The 23,204-nt window shown below is 39.9% G+C and overlaps 1 protein-coding gene across 1 annotated transcript in view; it reads left to right on the top strand.

The window, feature by feature from the left end:
* Positions 1-7,141: 7,141 nt before the first annotated feature.
* Positions 7,142-23,204, top strand: part of UBXN7 (UBX domain protein 7) — a 59,394-nt gene continuing 43,331 nt past the window's right edge. The window contains exon 1 of the mRNA XM_040484854.1: positions 7,142-7,268. Coding sequence (XP_040340788.1) covers positions 7,196-7,268 — 73 coding nt within the window. The 5' untranslated portion in view covers positions 7,142-7,195. The remainder of the gene's footprint in view (positions 7,269-23,204) is intronic.

The raw sequence follows: 23,204 nt of genomic DNA, 5'->3' as shown, positions 1-23,204 counted from the left end.
ATGACTTTTTCCCTTTATGGTTTGTGATTTTTATATCTTCTTTAAGAAATCTTTCCCTTCCTGGATCAGGACTTTTATGATCCGCTTGAAGGCTTTCCTCCAATCACCTTGTGTTTCACGTGAATGGCGCCCCCTGGTGTACAAAGTGCGTGGCATCCCTTCCTTAACGGGTGCAAAGCAGTCCTACTTTTAAAATCATTAGGTTAGGCCCCTGTATTCTCTTCTGAAATTGTCAAGTTTTGCTCTTCTTAATTAAATATTTAATCAATCTATAGTTTAGTTTTGTATCTTACATGGAGCTGGGAACCAATTTTATTTCGTCCCACGGCCACTGATGGCCATCCTTTAGTCCATCTTTTCCTTCACTGATTTGTAGTCACTTCTGTACAGTGTTCATATATGTTTGCGTCTACCTCTGAACTCTGTACTCTATTTGTCTTTTCCACCAATCCCTCACAGACTTAGTTACTATACATTTATAATAATTCTTGGTATCCAGTAGAGTGAAACTTCCTTCTTGTTCTACTTCAAAAGTGTCCTGACTATTGTTAATCCTTTATTCTTGAAATAAAAAAACATTTTTTAATGTTTTTGTTTATCTTTGAGAGAGAGAGACAGGCAGACAGACAGAGCAGGCACATGGGAGGGATAGAGAGAGAAAGACGCAGAATCTGAAGCAGGCTCCGGGCTCTGAGCTGTCAGCACAGAGCCGAACACAGGGCTCGAACTCGTGAACCACAAGATCATGACCTGAGTCAAAGTTGGATGTTTACCCAGGTGCCCCTGTTCTTGAATTTTAAAATAACCTTATTAAAATACTTGAGAAACTCTGTGGGATTTTAATTGGAATTACATTGAATTTGTTGATTAATATATACAAAATTGACAACTTTATAATGCTGAGTCTTCCCAGACATGAATATAGAATTTATTTAATGCCTATCAATAAACTTTTATCATTTTCTTCCTAAAAGTTTGCATTTTTGTTAAATCTATGCTTAGGTATATACCTCATGTAAACATTTTTTGTTGCTATTATGAATGGGTTTTTTGTTTTATTTTTATTTATTTTTGATGTTTATTTATTTTTCAGAGAGAGAGAGAGAGGGAGAGAGAGAGAGAGAGAGTGTGAGCTAGCAGAGAAGGGGCAGAGAGAGAGGGAGACCAGGATCCGAAGGGGGCTCTGTGCTGACAGCAGAGAGACTGATGTGGGGCTCGAATTCACGAACCATGAGATCATGACCTAAGCTGAAGTCAGACACCTAACTGACTGAGCCACCCAGGCACCCCATGAGTGGGTTTTTTAAAATTGCAGCTTCAAACTGTTTGCTGCTCATGTTTAGGAATATAGTTTTAAAATGTGTGTATTGGTTTCATATCCAGAAATATACCTGAACTCTTTTGTTGGTCCTAAAGATTGTCTGTTGGTTTTCTTAGATTTTCTATGCAATCATATAGTCTATAATAATACTCTTTAATTTCTTTTAAAATTCTTTTACATATTCTTTCTTATCTTACTGCTAAGGCTAGAATTTCCAGCATACTGGTTGAATAAAAATAGTGATAGAGTGCATACTTCAAATAAATATTTTATTATTAAGTATAATGCTGCTTACACTGTGCTTTTGGTAAATACACTTCATTAGGTTGAAGAAGCTTCTTTCTCTACCTAAATTATTATGTATTTTTTGCTATTGTTTTGCGAAGCGATATTGTTTTATATCATTGACTTTTCTGTATCTGATCAAATGGATCAAATAGTTTCCCTTATTTGTTCTACCATCATAAATTACATTGAAAGACCTTTTTACGGTAAAATTATGCTTGCATTGCTGAGATAAATCCAATTAAAAAATAGGGGGGGATGGGGGAGAGGAGAAAATGGGTGATGAGCATTGAGGAGGGCACTTGTTGGGATGAGCACTGGGTGTTGTATGTAAGCGATGAACCACGGGAATCTACCCCCAAAGCCAAGAGCAGACTTTACACACTGTAGGTTAGCCAATTTGACAATAAATTATATTTTTAAAAATGTATACATATATGCATGTACATGTGCATGTATAACTGGCTTCCTAAATTTTGGTTTTAATATTTTTATTTTTGTAAACTTAAGTGAGGCTGAGCTTTCATTTGCTGTTTTGTTTGGTTTTGATATTAAGGTTATCTTAGCTTCAGAGAAGGAGCTGTGTGTCCCATTTGTTTCTCTTTCTGGAATAATTTGCATATTATATATGCATAATAATTACATATGGGATTATCTGTTTCTTAATTCTTTTGATAGAAATCACCTGTAAAATCATCTGGTCCTGATTGTTTATTGGTATGGTGGATTCAATTTCATTAACTGTCATAAGTCTACTCATAGTTGAATCAGTTTTGGTAAATCCTATCTTTCCAGGAAACTGCCATTTATCTATTCCTAATTCATTGGCATAAAATTGCTCATAATATTCTTTTATTTAAATTTTTTTATTTTAATTTTATTTTTTTATATTTGTTTTTTTATAATGTTTTATTTATTTTCAAGAGAGAGAGAGAGAGAGACAGTGCAAATGGGGGACAGGCAGAGTGAGAGGAAGACAGAATTGGAAGCAGACTCCAGGCTCTAAGCTGTCAGCACAGAGCCCGATGCAGGGCTCGAACCCATGAACCATGAGATCATGACTTGAGCCAAATTCGGATGCTTAACCAACTGAGCCACCCAGGCTCCAAAATTTTTTTTTAATGTTTACTCATTTTTGATAGAGAGAGCGTGAGTGGGGGAGGGACAGAGAGAGGGAGACACAGAAACCGAGGCAGGCTCCAGGCTCTAAGCTGTCAGCACAGAGCCCGATGCAGAGCTGGAACTCACAGACCATAACTTGAACTGGAGTTGGACGCTTAACCCACTGAGCTCCCCTATATTTCCCCCTTCAAATTTCCCTAGGTTTAGGGATGTTGAGTTACTCATTTTCTAACCTTCTCTAATGTAAACATTTAAGGTTACATTTTTTTCCTTAAGGTACTGTGAAAAATGCATCCCACAAATTTTGATATATATTTCCAAGATCATTCCATTTTAAATATTTTCCACTTTCTATTTGTGCCTATCGGCTTCCTTTTGCCCCTCCAGACCCACTTCCTCCTTTCTCTACCCTGCTCTCTGGCACACAGACTGTCTGTATAGACATCAGTGGGCTGCTGTGCCCTCTTGTTTTCTTGTTGGGTTCTGCCAGTCGGGATTCCTGGCAGGAGATGAGAAAGGAGGAGAGCAAGGTCAGGGTATTTGTTCCCTTGGTCTCTTCCATGAGATTGCCTCAAGCTGGTTACAACCCTTGACAGGTCACTGCTTCATAAAAGGTGACCTGCTTTACAAATATGATTCTCTGTCCTTTGGGATTCCAGGAAGCCCTCTCTCATCCCTTTGGACCCAGAGGTTGTGAATATCCTGCTGTTGCAAGTTGCAGATCCTCCACTGTGCCTTGATTCCAGCATATCCCACCCACACCTTCATAATTTGTTCCTTTAATCTGTTATCTGTTGGTACTCCGGATGATACACCATTTTTATTTTGTCTTTGGTTCACAAATTATTTAGAAGTTTCTTTTTAACTTTCCAAGTATATGAGCTTAAGTTATTCTTTCAAAACTAATTTCTTAAGTTTATTTATTTAAGTAATCTCTACACCCAATGTGGGGCTCGAACTCACAACCCTGAGATCAGGAGCCACATGCTCTACTGACTGAGCTGGCCAGGTGCCCTTTTTAAAACTAATTTCTAATTTAACTGATATTTATTTATTTATTTATTTATTTATTATTTTTTAATTGATATGTATTTAAAGAGCATATTCTATATTATAATGGTTCTTTGACATTTGTTGAGACTTTGCGGTCAATTTTTATTTTGTGCCACATATGCTTGACTAGAAAAGGTATTTTCTGTATCTTTACTACTTTTGCCTGAGAGAAAGGGGTTGTATAATTGCATATTTGTCAAATTTCTTCTTTAAACATTAACTTTATTTGTACGCCCTTGAGATCATGTCATTAGGTGCATACAGGTTTAGAATTATTTTATCTTTCTGTTTGTTCTTTTTGTCATTATGTAGTGATCCTCTTTATCTCTAATGATACATTTTGCTTTAAAATCTACTCTGGCTTTCATTTCCTTAATACTACTTCTGAATGTCTTTTTTACATTTCCCTTCAACATTTATCCTTATGTTTTAGCTATGCCTTGTGTCAACAGTTGAACTTTTAAAAGCTATCTAATATAATTATCTGGTTTAAAAAAATATATTTTTGTAATGTTTAGTGAGAGAGAGAGAGCATGCGGTGGCGGGGCGGGGGGGAGGGGGGGCAGGGGGCAGAGAGAGAGGGAGACAGAATCCAAAGTAGGATCCAGGCTCTGAGCTGTCAGCACAGAGCCCAATGCAGGGCTCGAACCCATGAACTGTGAGATCATGACCTGAGCTGAAGTTCGATGCTGAACTGACTAAGCCACCCAGATGCCCCTATAATTCTATGCTTTTTAAACAAAAGAAATATTACCATTTAAAGTCAAAGTATAGTACATTTGTCTAGGATTCAAGAGATTTGGATTCTAGGATCCACCCTACCATTTTATAACCTTGAACAACTCAAACTCTGAATCTCAGGAGGGTCATGATAAAAGACAAGTGTTGAATCAGATTATTTTGACTGTACCTTCTAGCTCATTTACTCTGTCCAGTTTCATTAAATTACAGTGACATGTTACAGATTGTTTTGGGACAGGAAGTCTTAAACCCAGACCTAAAATTAAAAACAAATCCTAGTGTAATTTGGTGAAATAATTCAAATAGTAACTGATGTTTAGCTTTGGGATATTTACTTTGTTATCTAAAATTTTAGTTTTTCATTATTCAATATATAATATTTTTGCAGTTTATTTTCTGAGGATAGCCCATTTTTTTAAAACGTATTTTCATGATTTGAGGAATGTATTTCAAGATATTTTCTTATGATTCTAAAGATCTTTCATATGTTAGTTCAAAATGGCTTTTTAAATATAGTGTATTTGTTTTGAGAAAGAGAGTGCAAGTGCAGGAGGGTCGGTGTGAGAGGGAGAGACAGCATCCCAACCAGACTTCATGCTCAGTGCAGAGCCCAACTTGGGGCTCAATTACACAACGACTGTGAGATGGTGACCTGAGCCAAAATCAAGATTCAGATGCTTAATCACTTAACTGACTGAGCCACCCAGGTGCCCTGAAAAAGGCTTTTCAAAGTTGTATTATTAACTTCCTGCCTCATTATCTTTTATTTTTTTAATCTCTACAAAATATTTTCTAGAATTGTGGATAGCACAATCTTTACCACTTTCTCAAGATTAACCTAAAAATCACATCACTGAATTCTAAGACCTTGGAAATAAATCTACAGATCTTGGTAGCCTCTCCACTGTCACCACAAAGCCTGATTCAGGGCTCGATCTCATGAACCGGATGATAATGACCTGAGACAAAATCAAGAGTCAGATGTTTAACTGACTGAGCCACCCAGGCACTTCAGGAGCCTGTTTCCTGATATCATAGCAGTCATAGCTTCAATCATATCAGTCATATTTCCTGCAGCTATAACTCTATAGTTATCTTCATTTGACTTGGTTATTTCTTTTTTTAATGTTTATTTATTTTGGGGCACCTGGGTGGCTCAGTTGGTTAAGCATCTTACTTAAGCTCAGGTCATGATCTCACCAATGGTAGGTTCGAGCCCTGCATCAGGCTCTGTGCTGACAGCTCAGAGCCTGGAGCCTGCTTCAGATTCTGTGTCTCCCTCTCTCTTTCTGTCCCTCGCCCGTGTTTTCTGTCTCTCTCTCACAAATAAACATTTAAAAAAAATTTAAAAAAACTTTTTCTAAATGTTTATTTGTGAGAGAGAGAGAACGAGTGGGAGAGGGGTAGAGAGAGAATCCTAAGTAGGCCCCATACTCAGCGCGGAGCCCAACATGGGGCTCACTCTCATGAGGGTGAGAGCATGACCTGAGCCAAAATCAAGAGTCAGACACTTAGCGACTGAGCCAACCCAGGCGCCCTAGACGTGGTTATTTCTTAATTCACCCCAATAGCACATTTAGACTCAGGGTGGGTCAATTCTCCAGACGACTCATCTTTTATAGGGCCATTTTCCTATGTAGCTGCAAAGTATGTGGGTGGGAGGTTAGAACCTAAAAATAAGTTTCCTTAATTTTATTCTCATAAATAAAGGGAAGGATAATCAGATTTGCGTGCATCCCTATAATTGTTTTAAAAATATAATATACTAATATTATCTTTGTTTGAAAACAAAGGATAAAAAGCCCTCAAAGTCTCTTTTTGCCATCCTCCCCATTGCTCCCTTCTCTAGGGGTAACCAGTAACGTTTTGTGTACAACTTTCCAGTTCCCTTTCTATACATATACACATATAGTGTATATACATATACACGTTTTCATTTTACATAAATGACACCTCTTCGTTTTATAGGTCAGGAAACTAAGTGAAATCTTGAGGGGAGGCATGGATTGACGAATGTATTGAAGGAAAGTGGACTGGACAATCATTTATTTAAATCTACTATATGTCAGACTGTTGGGTCCAGTGCTTTATTGGCACAGAAGGGTTCTGGGATTTTACTTCTGTTGGATGTAAATCGTCGCACCAGGTTAGCCAAACAATTAGTTTAAAGGTTGGCGAGCAGGTGCGAAAGTCGCTTCAATGCGATGAGGTAGGATTTGTATTTTGACAGGAGCTGCAGGAAAACCTAGCAGTGGGCTGTAGAGCTGCAAAAAAAAGAAGGAAAAACTGTCAACGGCAGTTGGGTCTGTCAATAAACCTTGTGAAACTGAAACGCGAAGAGCCTACTACCTGCCGAGCCCTCAGCTTATTTCGGAAACCAGGAACAGATATCGCATCTGTGACAACGGCCTTAGAGCTTGGAGAGGAAGGCACCAGAGGTTGCAAGGAAGGATGCAGCCGGCAGGCAGCAACCGGGCAGCCAACCCGGAGAGCAGAGAGCGCTCCCGGACGGGCCTGGAAGTGCGCCTGCGCTGACCGCCGCGGGGGGGGCGGGGCGGGAGGGGCGGAGTTTGGGGGCGGTCAATGAGCCTGCGCAAACCGCGCGGCGAGGTGGGGGAGGGAGGTCCGTGTGTGTCTGTGTTGTTGTTCGGCGGCAGCGGCGGCGGCGGTAAGATGGCTGCCCACGGGGGCTCCGCGGCGTCCTCGGCGCTGAAGGGGTTAATTCAGCAGTTCACCGCCATCACCGGTAAGAGACGCGGTTACCGGAAGGTGGAGAGTGGGGTCTGGAGCGGACCGCCGTTCCGCCCTGGGCTTCCCCTTACCTTCATGCATTTCTCCCTCGGGCTTTACCCATACCTCCCGTCCTCCCTTCTGAGGAAGAGGCGACGACGGCGTCGGGTCTCCGGGTTCAGGCGGGAGACAGCCCCCCCGCGTACCCCATGCCTTGTTCTCGGTCTCTTCGCAGTGTGGAGGGAGACACCCCCACCCCCCTACCACCCCCCTTGTCAGCTAAGACCCGGGGAATGGGCCGATCCCATCCGCCCCCGCCGGTCCGGGGACCTGGGGGCGGGAGAGGTGGGGGGCCGCACCCGGGCCACCGCCCTCCTCCTTCTTCATCATCTTCTCTTCTCTGTGCAGCCCTGGGGTGCAGTGCATCTTCTCACCTCCTTTTTCCATTCTTCCTTAGTCAGGTCATTCTCCCTTAGTCCCTGGCCTGCCCTTCCCCTTTCTGGGCCCCTCAGAGCCATCGCCGTGGCCCTGGCGTGCTCGGGCCCTCCCGCCTTAACGGCGAGGATGGTGGCTTCGACAGCGCCTTTACCGATCCTGGGGGATAGGCCGCTGTAAAGAGGGGTGCTGAGGAGTACCTTCAAGACAGAGGTTTAAAGAAAAAGAATGAGGGGGAGCCCCCCCCCCCCTCCAACCTTAAGAGGGAAGGCATGGAGGAATCCTGGGTGGCGTTTCCCACCTCCCCATAATAAAATCGTAAAGACTGGGACGATGGCGCCGGATCCTCCTGCTGATAAAATAGGGATGGCGGCAGAAACTTCTTGGAGAGAAAGTCAGTTTCTGGGTGTCAGTATTCCCCAAGCCCCCGGTTATTCTTTTTCTTTGGACCCCTGCGAAGGGCACACGCAGATCCTCTTACCGCCTGGAGGAAAGGCCCTAAGCCATTCTATGAATTCTCTATGCCTTGTTTCCCTCTGATGGTGCTGAACTTTTTTTGCATGAGTTATTAGAGGGCGGAGCAAATGATGAAGTTCTCTGTGGAGTGATTTGAGAGAAGAGTACTCCATGTGCCTGAGTGTAATTTTGCCGTTCTAGTTTGTCATTTTGGAAGGAGGTTAGAATGTTAGTTCCCTCCCTGAGCAGATCTATACTTTATCTGGTTGTTAGGTGCAGACAATGTTTCTACTGTTAATGCACCTAGAGTTTGACGTATGAGATCTGGTTAAGTAAAATTTTATATTGTTCTAACCAGACAGATTGTATGCAAGTTGCCGTTTTACAGTTTAAAGCTGGTTTTATCTTTTGCTCTGCAATGACAACTAGATGTTTCATACATTATCTAGCTGGTGGGCATGAAACGTTTACATCAAAATCGGTAAAGTAAGATTTGTAATAAAATTGGGATGAGGAATGGAATGATCATCTTTTCTTAATGTTTTAAAACTTTTGTGATTGGACTGTTAAAGATGTAATACACTTCCCAATGTCTAAGCAGATCACAGTTATTGGGAAAATTAGAAAATTATTGTGTATATAAGTTAATGTTGCAGCATTATGTTTTCATAGAAAAATCTTCGTAGTGAGTCAGATATGGAAGTAATTGTTATTAATCTTTAGATTTTTATGGAGTTGATTTAAGATGCCACCTATTTAATTTCAGTTTTTTATGCTAATTACCACCACTTCAGGAACTCAGACTGTTTTTTTTTTTTTTTAATTTTTTTTTTCAACGTTTATTTATTTTTGGGACAGAGAGAGACAGAGCATGAACGGGGGAGGGGCAGAGAGAGAGAGGGAGACACAGAATCGGAAACAGGCTCCAGGCTCCGAGCCATCAGCCCAGAGCCCGACGCGGGGCTCGAACTCACGGACCGCGAGATCGTGACCTGGCTGAAGTCGGACGCTTAACCGACTGCGCCACCCAGGCGCCCCAGACTGTTTTTATAGTAACAACCACCCCTTCAGGAACTCAGAACCTCATGTTATTACTTCTAATGGAACTTTTTGGGACAAAACCCAAAGTGTGATGAGATAAAATGGCTCACTTATTTGCTTTAAATCTGTTTGTTTGCTAGCCCACATGGCTTATTTCTTGGTCACAGGCCTTTCTATTCCTGAATTATGTTGGAGATCCTTAGTAAACAGTGTATCTGGAAGTCTGCAGAAGGGAAAATATCTTAGATTGTCCTTGATGTATTCTGAATCTCTATTAATAATTTTGGGTTTTTTTTTTTTTTTTTTTTACAAGAGAGTAATTAACTGTTAGAAACACATGATTGACCCCTTTAGTCTTTTTCACATTTCTATTTTACTTTACTTTACTTTATTTTATTTTATTTTAGTGAGCTCTGCCCTTAATGTGGGGCTCAAACTCATGACCCTCAGATCAAGCTCTATTGACTGAGCCAGCCAGGCGCCGCCTTTTCGATATATTTTAAAAAGATAGTTTGGGGTTCTGTTCACGTATATTTTAAATTGTAGTATTTATGACAAAAGGGTATTTGATATTTTTTCATTGCTGAATGAATTAAACTGACCTTAAGAGCTTATGCTCTGATTTCAGAAAGATTTTACTTACCTGGACGCTCAACATTCTGGTTAAAGCAATATATTTTCAAAAATGTGAGCCTTACCTTTCCTGTGGCATTTAGAAACAGAAAACTGAAAGAATTTTAAGTCTTATTTCTTGCTAAGAAGAACAAATGTATATGATATATGGGTATGAAATAATGGCTCTGAATTTTTTTTTCTCTGAGTTTAGTTGACACACGTTATATTAGCGTCGGGTGTAATGACTCTGGTTTTTATTTTATTTTATTTTATTTTATCTTATTTTATTTTATTTTATTTTATTTTATTTTATTTTATTTTATTTTATTTTTTAAATATATGAAATTTATTGTCAAATTGGTTTCCATACAACACCCAGTGCTCATCCCAAAAGAAGCCCTCTTCAATACCCATCACCCACCCTCCCCTCCCTCCCACCTCCCATCAGCCCTCATTTTGTTCTGTTTTTAGTATTTTGTTTTATTTTTAAAATTTGTATTTATTTTTAAATAGGCTCCATACCCAACTTGGGGCTTGAACTCGTGACCCTAAGATTAAGGGTCACGTGCTTTACCAACTGAGCCTGCCAGGCACCCTGACTCTGATTTAAAAAAAAAAAAAAAATTATTAAAAAAAATCATACACACAGGGTGCCTGGGTGGCTTAGTTGGTTAAGTGTCCGACTTCAGCTCAGGTCAAGCCCCACGTTGGGCTCTGTGCTGACAGCGTGGAGTCTGGAACCTGCTTCAGATTCTGTGTCTTCCTCTGTCTCTCTCTCTGCCCCTCCCCCACTCATGCTCTGTCTCTCTGTCTCAAAAATAAACACTAAAAAAAATTCAAAATCACACACACAAAAAAAATCACAACATGAAATGATTTTGAAAGAAGTTAAAGCTAATCTCTCACAGCAGCATTATTTATTTACATACTATCTTCCAAATCATGTTTGCATACTTTTATTTTTACTTTTTCTTATTTTTATGTTGTAGATCATAGTATACATAATTTAGAACTGTAAGATTTTCAATTAATATTACATCATAAACATTTTTTCTGTGATCAAACTCTGATAACCAAGTAGCCAAGGGAAGTGATAGTCTTTGAAAATAATCAACATTGAGAAACTATATACCTTTACCATTGATGATGTTGGAATCATTTGAAGCTGCATAGAAAACCAGTCCTGTTACTTTATAGTCTACTACATTTTGCAGTATTATTCAGTTTGATCTCTCTTGATATTCATCATACTTGGGTTTGAATGACTGCTGACTGCTTTCAAAAGTCACATTAGTCCTCAAAACATGAGGAAGGAATGTGCTGCTAGATCTGAAGGTAAATCTAAAAGAACAATAAAAAAATTATTTAAGTAATTTCTATACCCAACATGGGCCGCCGCCCCCCCCCCCCCCCCCAATGCCCTCCAAAAGAACAACTTTTAAAAATGTTTTGAACCGGGGCGCTTGGCTGGCTTAGTCCTAAGTGTGTGTGACTCTTGATCTCAGGGTCATGAGTTCGAGCCCCAAGTTGGGTATAGAAATTACTTAAATGAATAAATAAAAACTTTTTTTAAAAAGGACTAAAATTTAAATAAATAAATAAATATTAAAAAAATGTTTTGAACCATGGCAGTATCCCATTAACACCAGCTTAGGCTAACATTCAGGCACACATAGACAAAATGCACAGATGTAATCAGAATAATTTCATTAGATGAAAGATACGTAGATGCTATAGAATTGGTGAAGAAATAAACAGGCAATAGAAGGTAAGGACAAACTGTGAGGGAGTAGAAAGTGGAGGCTGAGAGAGTACAAAAGGTTGTTAGGATAGAATTCTGTAAAGTTTTGTGCATAGTAGGCATTCACATACTTAATTAAATTTATATACTTTTTTATTTTAGAGAGAGAGAGCGCGTGCAAGTGGGGGAGAAGAGCAGAGAGAGAGAGAGAGAGAGAGAGAGAGAGAGAGAGAGAATCTTAAGCAGGCTCCATGCTCAGCACAGAGACTGACAGGGGGCATGGTGGGGGGAGGTGATGGGGGCTCTATCTCACAACTCTGAGATCATGACCTGAGCTGAAATCAAGAGTTGGATGCTCAACCGGCTGAGCCACCCTTATGCTCCACTTAATGAAACTATAGAATCTCAGTTATAGAAGAGACCTTAGTTTAATCTCTCTCTAAAATTGTTGAATGAACGCATATTAGTTACAGAAATTAGAAAACTGATGTGTGTAGTATTTGGCTTTGTGGCTAATTTCTATACATACTCTTTTCTACAATTTATTTCTCTTTGGTTAATATTAAAATGTGTTTCTCTGTCAGAAATGGTGGTTGTAAGTGTTCTAGATATCAAGAGACAACTCTTGGAATTTTAAAAACTATTTCAGAAGGTGATTATGTTTGAGCAGAAGTTAGAGAGGCATAAATTTTGAGTTGTGGGGGCACCTGGGTGGCTCAGTTGGTTAAATGTCTGACTTTGGCTCAGGTTATGATCTTGCGGTTTGTGAGTTCAAGTCCCATGTAAGGCTCTGTGCTGACAGCTCAGAGCCTGGAGCCTGCTTTGGATTATGCGTCTCCCTCTCTCTCTTTGCCTCCCCCACTCACATTCTCTCTCTCTCTCAAAAATGAATAAACATTAAAAAAAAAAAAGTAGTAGTAGTGTCTTTGGGCACCTGGGTGGCTCAGTCGGTTGAGCGTCAGACTTCGGCTCAGGTCATGGTCTCACAGTTCGGGAGTTTGAGCCCCGTGTCAGGCTCCATGCTGACAGCTCAGTGCCTGGAGCTTGCTTTGGATTCTGTGTCCCTCTCCCCCTGCCCCTCCACTGCTCACACTCTGTTTCTCTGTCTCTCAAACATAATAAAACATTAGAAAAAAATTAAAAAAAAATAAATTTTGAGTTGTGAATGGAATCTTACTAATAAACTTAATATGATAGACTGCTGTGTGCCAGGCATGGTTCAGATCTGGGGGATACTACTGTGAGCAAGACAAGGTGTCTATGCTCAAAAAGCATAAAAGTTAATGAGAATACAGACACAAATAGGTGTTACAATACAGTTGGAGAATGGTAGGGAGCTATTATGGGAGCACAAAACATGGAGGTAAAGAAAGGCTTCCTAGAAGAAATAAGTTTCTAGCTAAACCTAGAGGAGAGATGTTTCTGACAGGAGGAACATGTACAAAGGCCTGAAGGAGGAAGGGCAGAAAGAGAGAGGGACAGATATATACATATACAGACAAGAAAGGAGAGACAATAGGTTTAGGGAATTGATAATTCCAAATGAATAGGGCATAGCTAGTGGGAGATGCAGTAAATTGAGCTGAAGAGATAAGAGGGCAGGTGCCAGATTAGGAAAGGCCTGTAACCCATGTTAAGAAATCTTGGCTGTATCCCAAGTGTAGGGGGAGTCAATGAAAAATTTAATTGGAGGAGTGACATAACCAGATTTTGGTTTTTTTTTTTAGAAAGAGCTACTTGCTTATAGTGGAGAAGGGGTAGGCATAGAGATGAGTAGAAGACTGTTGCATTAATCCAAGGAAGATACTGGTGTCTTGAAATAAGGTTGTGGCAGAGAAGTGGAAGATAAGGGAAGAAAGATGGGAAAAAGTCACAGGAGTCAGAATGAAGCTTAGGATTCTGTTTCAGACATCTAGGTATATAAAGGTGCTATTTGTGAATGTTACGGGATAGTAGGAGAGGTTTGGGGAGAAGATGATTAGTTCGGTTTTAGATAGACTTCCAAGTAGAGCTGTTCAATAAGCAAATGAGTATTGGTCTGGAAAGAGAAGAGACATCTGAGGAGTCATAGTGATGGCGGTTGAAGCTATTAAAAGTAGATAGCTTCTTGCAGGGGAGAGTGTACTGTGAGGAAACAGTAGGCTCCAGGACCCAAAGTTGAAGGAACACTTACTCTGACGCACTGCAAAGGAAAAAGTACAGAGAAGACTCCAAAGAAACCAAAGGTATAGGAGGAAAACCAGGAGAATGTGACGGTGCTTCCAACATTAGGAGTATGGAAGTAACTCGTATTATGTAGGCATTTGAGGAAACCAGAAATCATTTAACATTCATAGTTTTTGTTTTTGTTGTTTTTTTTTGGGGGGGGGTCAGGGCTGGAAGATATATTAAAAACCATCTTGACCCATTTCTGAGTTTATCAAATGAAAGTAAAGTGACTTGGGGTTATATGTCTAGGTCAGTGCTCCTCAAACTTACTTGGAGGAAAGGACCTTTTTTTAAAAAATTTCCATTTGTGTACCAGCACTTTTATAAAATACAATAAAAATTAATGGCTTGAAAATGAAATAAAAACACATACAAAATATAAGCCCAAATTCTTTTCAAAATTAAGGTACAATTTGCATGCAGTACAATCTGCCCTTTTTAGTGTGTGGTTATAAGTTTTGATAAGTGTGTACAATTCTGTAACCACAGTGAAGATGCAAAACAATTCTGTCATCCTCAGAAAATTTCTCCTGCCCCTTTGTAGTCAACCCTTCCCCCCACCTGTAGCCTAATCTTTTTGTCTGTTGTTTTTCTTTTCTAGAATGTAATATAAATGGAATCACAGTATGTAGCCTTTTGAGTCTGGCTTCTTTTCACTTAGCATTTGAAATTCATTCATATCATTGTGGTATGCGTAGTTCCTGCCCCTTTTTTTTGGTGAATAGTATACCATTGAATGAATGTACTACAATTTGTTTATCCATTCATTAAGTAAATGGGTAGTTGTGTTGTTTCCACTTTGTGAGATTATAAATAAAGTTGCTAAAAACATTAGTGTACAATGTGTGAATGTAAGTTTTTGTTTCTCTTGGATAAATACCTAGAGTGGGATTATTGGATTATGTGATAGGTGTATAACTTTAAGAAATTGCCAGTTTTCCAAGGTCATGATTACAATTCTGCATTCCCATCAGTAATATATGAGAGTTGAGTTACCCATTTGGTAGTTTTAATTTTTTGTAGTCATTTTAATAGGTGTATAATAGTATAGTATTGTGGTTTTAATTTGAATTTCCCTAGTGACTAATGATACTGGGCATTTTTTCATATGGTAATTTGCCATCCATAAATTTTTCAAGCCTGAACTTTTAATTCCACAGACATAAAATTACTCTATCAAATTGTCATAAAAATTTCTAAATGCTTGCACCGGAATTTCTGTTTTAATCTTGTCATGGACTAGAGATAGCTGGTGTGAAGCCCACACTTTGAGTAACACTGGTCTTAGATAATGGCAGAACAAGGACTAGAATTCTGGTGTCTTTACTCCTAGGCCCATGCATTTTTCACCATATCACTACTACTACCTCACTCTAGTTTCCTTTTTGTTGATCCAACAAAAATTATCTTTGTTTATCTGTCCCCGAACCTAATCATTTCATTCCTCTTATACTTAGTAAATTTAGTTTTCTGGGTATAAAGGTTTTTGTAATGCTTTCTATTCCTGAATGCTTAAGAACTTCAGGATGGGATACTGATGAGACACCGTATTTCTTGCAACTATCACCCACTCCTGTTTCCTAGGTGGACAGTCTAGCTTATTTTGTTATTATTTCTGGGGGACTGTAGAACCAAAAAGGAGTCTCTTTGTGTCTCTGTCATTTCTCTTCTCTATCCTTCTGGGATAAGAAGGGCTCTATAGAGGGATTCTTTCTTTTCTTTCTTTTTATCTGTCTCTGTCTCTGTGACTGCTATACTTTGGCTCCTTGATAGTAGTGGAGAGACTGTCATTTTTTTGGCACTGGAAAGTAATGTAGAAAAAAGGCATAAGGGACTACTATAGTTTGAAGAATCTCTTGACTCTTCCAGCTGTAGTGGAGATGTGGACTGCGTTAGGGCTATTTCCCATATCATAACAGTAATGGAGAGAGTGTGAACTAAGAGGCCACAGCAAAGAAATGGGGACTGGTAAATTGTGTACCATAGGATGGGTTAAACAATGTACTTTGGTGCCATTAGTAAGCTTAAAATAGATAGAAGGAAGAAAAGATAGGGGTATAATAAAAAGAGTGTATGTAGTGAGAAACAGTAGAGTGGGGCTCCTGCCATTGATTACAGATTGAATTTTTGTGTTCCCTCCGTCCCCCCCCCCCAACGTTTCATATGTTGATATCCTAAACCCCCAGTGTGATGGTATCAGGAGGTGGGGGCCTTTGGAAAGTGATTAGGTCATGAGGATGGAGCTCTCATGAGGACGACTAGTATCCTTAAAAAAGATACCCCAGGAGGGGTGCCTGGGTGGCTCAGTTGGTTAAGTGTCTGACTTCGGCTCAGGTCACGATCTCACGGTTCGTGGGTTTGAACCTCTGCATCGGGCTCTGTGCTGACAGCTCAGAGTCTGGAGCCTGCTTCAGAGTCTCTGTCTCCCTCTCTCTCTGTCCCTCCCCCACTTATGATCTGTCTCTCTCTCTCAAAATAAATAAACATTTAAAAAAAAGAGAGACCTCAGGAAGCCTTCTTGCCCCTACTGTGAGGACATAGTAAGGAGACAACAGTTTTTGTTTTTGTTTTTTTATATATGTTTTCTAAAAATTTATGTATTTTAAAGTTTATTTATTTTGAGAGAGAGAGAGAGAGCAAGCGAGTGTGTGAGTCAGGGAGGGGCAAAGAGAGGGGGAGAGAGAGATCCCAAGCAGGCTCTGTGCCATCAGCACGGAGCCTGACACAGGGCTCAGTTCCATAAACTGAGATCATGACCCAAGCTGAAATCAGGAGTCAGATGCTTAACCAACTAAGCCACTCGAGTGCTCCCAATTTCTTTTATTTTTTAAAGTTATCTTTACGCCCAGCATGGGGCTCAAACTCACAACCCTCAGATCAAGAGTTGCATGCTCTACCAACTCAGCTGGGTACCCCAAGGTAGCTGTCTTTGAACCAGGAAGCGGGCCTGTACCCCACACCAAATCTTCTGGGGCCTTCATCTTGGACTTCCCAGCCTCCAGAACTGTGAGACATAAATGTTGTTTAAGCCACCCAGTCAATGGTATTTTTGTTATAGCATCCCAAACACACTAAGATGCAAGGTTAGATTAAGCTATCCTGTTGCTGTCTATAATACTGAGACTTCAAAATAAGCCTATTTAAACAACTATACAGATAATATAAATCTGCAAACTTGTGGGGTGCCTGGGCGGCTCAGTCAGTTAAATGTCTGACTCTTGATTTTGGCTCAGGTCATCTCATGGTTTGTGAAGTTGAACCCTGTGTTGGGCTCTGCGCTGACAGCACAGAGCCTACTTGGGATTCATTCTCTCTCTCTCCCTCTCTCTCTCTCTCTCTCTCTCTCTCTCTCTCTCTCAATAAACTTAAAAAAAAACAAAAAAATAAATCTGCAAACTTGCGTTATTAGTTCCCCTTCCCTTTAAAAAAGGTATGTTTTTATTCTGAATGTAATAAGCTTCACATTTTTTATAGCTGACCCATCAAAAATACCTATTATCTCTGAATATATGGGTAAAACTTGCAACTTGATTAAACTTGTTGACTACTGTTTCTTTCCCCTACGTATCATTTAGTCCTCCATACTTTTCCTCTGCCTTCTCAGTTAACCTTCACTTCTTCATATTCTTCTGTTTAATTCAGTGGGAGTGTTACTGGCATTTTGGCTGGGACAATTTTTTATTGTATAGGATTGTTCCATCTGTTGCAGAAGATTTGGCATTTGTATTCGTTTCCAGTGGCTGCTATAACAAATTACCACAAACTGCATGGCTTAACACACATTTATTCTCTTACAGTTCTGGAGGTGGTGAGTCTGAAATGAAGGTGTGAGCAGTCTTTGGGGAAGGGGAGGCATTTTTCAATATGCTATAACATCCCTGGCTTTTCTCCACTAAATGCCAGTAGTGCTCCCCCAGCCTCCAGTCATGAAACACCAAAAATGGTCTCTCACATTACTAAATACCTCTACTACTTCCCAACATAAAGAACCACTGGAACCTTTAATTATCTCTCTGTTGTCTTCTGTTTCTAAAATGATACACTAAATGATACAAGTGATACACCAAGAATGATTATAGGAGCAAGATGACTCAGATAATTTGGCTTTATTTCAGAAAGTGAATGGTGTACTTTGTTTCTTTGGTCCCTCTCTAATACTACCTTCTTCAGTCTTGCCAGGATTTAGCATGTACTTCCCTTAAAAAATAAATATTCATGGGTAGAGGCCCCTCTTTTTTTTTTTCTTTTTTGAAACACTCTTACAGGTCACTATCCTGACAAGCTCCAGTGATGCAGGTTGTCCTGTCAGATTGTCAGCAGAGATATGATAGGGCCATCTCTGGGATATGCTGCCTACAGCTTAGATTCTGACATCAAATGGTTAAGTAAGGATTATAAATAGGATGGCAATTCTAGGCCTCAAGTGTTGACACCATCTGCCCCTAAAATATCACAGTTATATTTCCTTTATTAGGGCTTTATTTTTGTGTCTTAAAGTCACTCCCTTTAAGCATGACTTTAAAGAATTCCCTTTAGAAGCCCTTTTCATAAAGTTCAATAAACCTATGGACCTAGGAGATTTTGGAATACTTACCTATACTTTTATTAAGTTTTCTGTTGTTTCTATATCAGCTCCTGATGCTTCTCAGTCATACTGGCATGCTGCATAGTTATAAATTTTTTTTTTAATGTTTTTATTTACTTTTGAGAGACAGAGCATGGGCAGGGGGGAGGGGCAGAGAGAGAGGGAGACACAGACTCCGAAGCAGGCTGCAGACTCCAGGCTCCCAAGCTGTCAGCATAGAGCCCAATGTGAGGCTCGAACCCACGGGCCGTGAGATCATGACCTGAGCCAAAGTCAGGCGCTTAACCAACTGAGCCATCCAGGCACCCCATGTTATAAATTTCTTTAAAGCAGATCTCTTTTGGTATTGTTTCATTCTTTATAACATTCACTTTTTCTAGAATGATAGTTCTTATTTTACTCCTGCTTTAAAAAAAATGAGTGTTTTTTTTTTTTTAATTTTTTTTTCAACGTTTATTTATTTTTGGGACAGAGAGAGACAGAGCATGAATGGGGGAGGGGCAGAGAGAGAGGGAGACACAGAATCGGAAACAGGCTCCAGGCTCTGAGCCATCAGCCCAGAGCCTGACGCGGGGCTCGAACTCACGGACCGCAAGATCGTGACCTGGCTGAAGTCGGACGCTTAACCGACTGCGCCACCCAGGCGCCCCAAAAAATGAGTGTTTAACATGAGTGAAGTACATGTTCATACATCAGATGAATGAGGGAAAGGAAACTGTGAGATTTCTTACTCTGCCTGCCTGTTTGCCAATAAAGAACTGTGCCAAGTTCTTTAATGTGAATTTTCTTTTTTTTTTTAATGTTTTTATTTATTTTTTGAGAGAGAAAGAGAGCAGAAGCGGAGGAGGGGCAAAGAGAGAGGGGGACAGAGGATGTGAACCAGGCTTTGCACTGACAGGCTGACAGCAGCAAGCCCACCTGGGGCTCGAACTCATGAACCGTGAGATTGTGACCTGAGGTAAAATCACATACTCAACCGACTGAACCACCCAGGTGCCCTTCTGTGAATTTTCTTAATCTACACAAGTATTTCCTGAAGTTGATAATATCTTCATTTTATAACTGAGGAAACTGAGAGCTAGAGAAATTAGTAACTAGATCAAAGTCATAAAACTAGTGAATGAAAGAACTAGAAGTCAAATTCAGGTTTATCTGAGTAGTATCTAGGCTCTTAATATCTATGTTATACTCCCTAGCCTGAGAACTAAAGGGAATATGAAAAATGTTATCCTCAGGGTGCCTGGGTGGCTAGGTTGGTTGGGTGGCCAACTCTTGATTTTGGCTCAGGTCACGATCTCATGGTTTGTGGGATCAACCCCTTTATCGGGCTCCATGCTGGCAGCACAGAGCCTGCTTAGGATTCTCTCTCTCTCTCTGCCCTTCCCCTGTTTGGGTATATGTATGTGCGTGTTTTCTCTCTCTCTCTCTCTCTCTCTCTCTCAAGATAAGCAAATAAACTTAAAAAAAAAATGTTATTCTCTAGGACTGGCCAGAGGAAAAGTTTTGGTAACTTTATTACAGCTGTTTGGTGTCTCTGTCTCCAGGTACCGAGTATCTTATTCCCATCCCTATGTGGCACTTCATGTAGACCTTTCTTAGCTCTCCTCCAAAAGGTACCTGGGATGGTAAAGCTACTTACATCTCTTTTTTCCTGACCCAGCTTCCTGAAGGTGTCTTAACCTTCATCTCTTAGTGAGTTTTAGGGAGAAGCAATATGATTGAATTAATTCACATTGTAAAATAATTGATACATCCTTAATTGTTGAGTAGGTGTTTATCATTTTATTTTTTTTTCAACGTTTATTTATTTTTGGGACAGAGAGAGACAGAGCATGAACGGGGGAGGGGCAGAGAGAGAGAGACACACAGAATCAGAAACAGGCTCCAGGCTCTGAGCCATCAGCCCAGAGCCTGACGCGGGGCTCGAACTCCCGGACCGCGAGATCGTGACCTGGCTGAAGTCGGACGTCTAACCGACTGCGCCACCCAGGCGCCCCAGGTGTTTATCATTTTAAAAAGCATGTTTGTAATCTCTTACTTAGGTGGTTGTATTTTAGGCAGCATAATAAAGTAAAAGAAAAATTTAGGCACCTATGAAAAGACTTTTAGGATAGGCAGACCATATTGTTGACAGGCTAGCTTACTTGAGGATTGGCTTTACAAATTCCCAATTTTAACAGCATCTTTTATTTTACTTCAGAGCCCACAAATTCTCCAAAGGATTCCCATGTCATTGGCGTTGGAGTTGTGATAGCTGGAGGGTGGTGGAGAGGATGGCAACTATTTGTATGCAGTGGTCATTTTTAAGTTGAATTTCCTTATGAACACATTTCAGAAGGGGTGAAAGCAGCGAGCATTGGTTGGATTATGGTAGAGGGAGTTTCACTCCCCCACCAACAAGTTCTTTGTGCTCTTTATGGTGCTTTAGTTTGTTGTGAGCACCTAGAAAGACAAGAGCCAAAAATGATATGAACTCAGCCATTTCGTTCTCTGAAAAGGAAAAGATTGGTAGATAATGTAACAGTTCATGCATCTCTTTGCTAGAATAAGCAGCCAGAGGAGTCTATTTGTAGGAACCTTTTAACTTTTAGAAGTTGCTGCGTAGGTAAGTAAATTAAAATGGAGTACAATAGACACTGAACTTATAGGCTAGCATTTAAGAAGTATAACTAATACAATACACTGTAACTGGACATAATGGAAAAATATAAGGAAGGCACTAAAACAAAGCCTTAGGTTTTATGAGAAATATGGAAGCACATGAGTCTTGAAATTGTTCATCAGATTTGTGCTGGGTTTGCCCTGAGATTAGCTAATGTAAGGTTGGCTATTGGGATATTTGAACTCCTCCTTCCCCTCAAAAAGTTGCATTTGTTTGTGTTTTGAAATTTCATTTTTTAAAAGTGTTCTTATTAATTGGTGAGAAGGTAAATTTGTACATACTAGAACTGGAGAATTTTTAGTTCAGCTTGATTGGGAACTTAGGGAGAGATAACTGGTATGAGAAAGTGAGAACTGGGCAAGTTCAGTGAGTTTTTAAAGTTTGCAAGGTAGGAAAGCTAGCAGAGACAAGGATAGAGATTGAGACTGACTGGAAAAGTGTCTATTTGTATCTACTTCAGGGTGAGGAGGGGTGAGAGGGTCCAAAACTTATCAGAAAGGTCATTATTTGGTGTGTTTCTAAGAAAAATGAAGGGACTCATTTGATGGTATCACTATCCATATTATGCCAAGAAAAGTACCACCAAGGGCTCTGCTAGGTAGGATATACCACCTGTGTGGCTGGAGGGAATAGTATAGGGTGAGAGAGAGTGGAGGGGTATCGTTTGAAAGCAGTAATAAATAAGTGCCAAATCTTTTTTTTTTTTTTTTTAGTTTATTTATTTTGAGAGAGCATGAGCAGGGGAGAGGCAGAGAGAGAGGGAGACAGAGAATCCCAAGCAGGCTCCACATTGTCAGTGCAGAGCCTGATGCAGGGCTGAAAATCATGAACCATGAGATCATGACCTGAGCCAAAACCAAGAGTCGGACACTTAACCGACTGAGCCACCCAGGCATCCCAACAAGGACCAGATCTTAATGGCAGCTTGAGAGAGATGAAAACTTCCAGTCAGCAGTGCAGAACTGTTGATACAGAGGAAGACAATCAAATTTACATTATTTTGCAGTGTAGAAGGTGTATCAGAGGGAGCATGACAAAGAGCAGAGAGATGTACTAGTTCATGTAAGAGGTGAAGGCTTGAACTAAGATTATAGCAATGGACATAGAGTGAACAGGATGGTTAGGAGTGGTATCAATTATATGGAACCTGTAGGGGTTTTCGGTTGACTGATGGGATGTTTGCAGTTGAAGGAGAGAGAAGGGTTGGAAGTTTCTTAAGTTTGAACAATATATGAAGCCTTTTTAAAGGAAAAAGCCTCCCTGCCTCTGTGTAACTAAAATGACCATATATATATATACCCAGATATATGGCAAACCCCAAATGAAAGGCTATCCTCTGTTTGTCTAATTTCAAGAGAGATTTGTTGCTGACATAAATATGTAAATTTCTGGAGATCTAAGTGAAATGATCAGATGTTTTTTGTAATTTTTTTTTTTACTGATTTAACATTAAATCCTAATATTATGTATTCATGTTTTTTTTCACTTGTATTTCATGAAAATTTTTTTTCATGTCTTACTATTACTTTTTTTTTTTTTTTTTTTTTAAGTAAACTCAACCCGCATCCTGGGGCTTGAACTCATGACCCTGTGTTCAAGAGTCACATGCTCTACCTATTGAGCCATCCATGAACCCTTCATGAAATAATTTTTCACTGGCATCCTAGGTATATGTCTTTGTCAGCTATCTGACAAAGTTATATCTGCTGTATCATCTGACAGATTTTTGGAACATGTGATTTTCACCTTACATTGTTTGAGGTTGAGCACTTTTAAAATTTGTATGTAATTCTCTCACTGGAAATTTAATCTTAACACATATCTTAAGTACCCATTTGCTCTTTGTGATTTGCACAGTGTAACCATATTGCTTTATAAATGAAAGTTAAAAGCATAAACATATGCACACAGTATAAAATTCAGAGGATATGGAAGCATTGTTTTGGCTGAAGCCTGACCTTTTTTCCTCTGGTGTATTAACTGGTGAGCTGAAGTACTGTGAGATAGTTCTAAGTCAGTTTATTAGACATTGATCTTATGGAAGCAAACACAATGCTAAGTGCTGGGGATACCAAGAGAGAAGCCAGTCCCTGTGTGGAAGAAGCTTCTACTCTTTCTGAGGAGCCAGAAAGTAAACCAGTAAAGGAATACTCTGAGGCTTAGTAGTATATTCATGTACATACATAATAGAAGAGTGTCATAGAGATGG

This window comes from Herpailurus yagouaroundi, unplaced genomic scaffold (assembly GCF_014898765.1).
Source record: "Herpailurus yagouaroundi ecotype Mexico unplaced genomic scaffold, PumYag 162, whole genome shotgun sequence".
In the NCBI taxonomy this organism is placed as follows: domain Eukaryota; kingdom Metazoa; phylum Chordata; class Mammalia; order Carnivora; family Felidae; genus Herpailurus; species Herpailurus yagouaroundi.
This window is presented reverse-complemented; position numbering and strand designations above follow the sequence as displayed.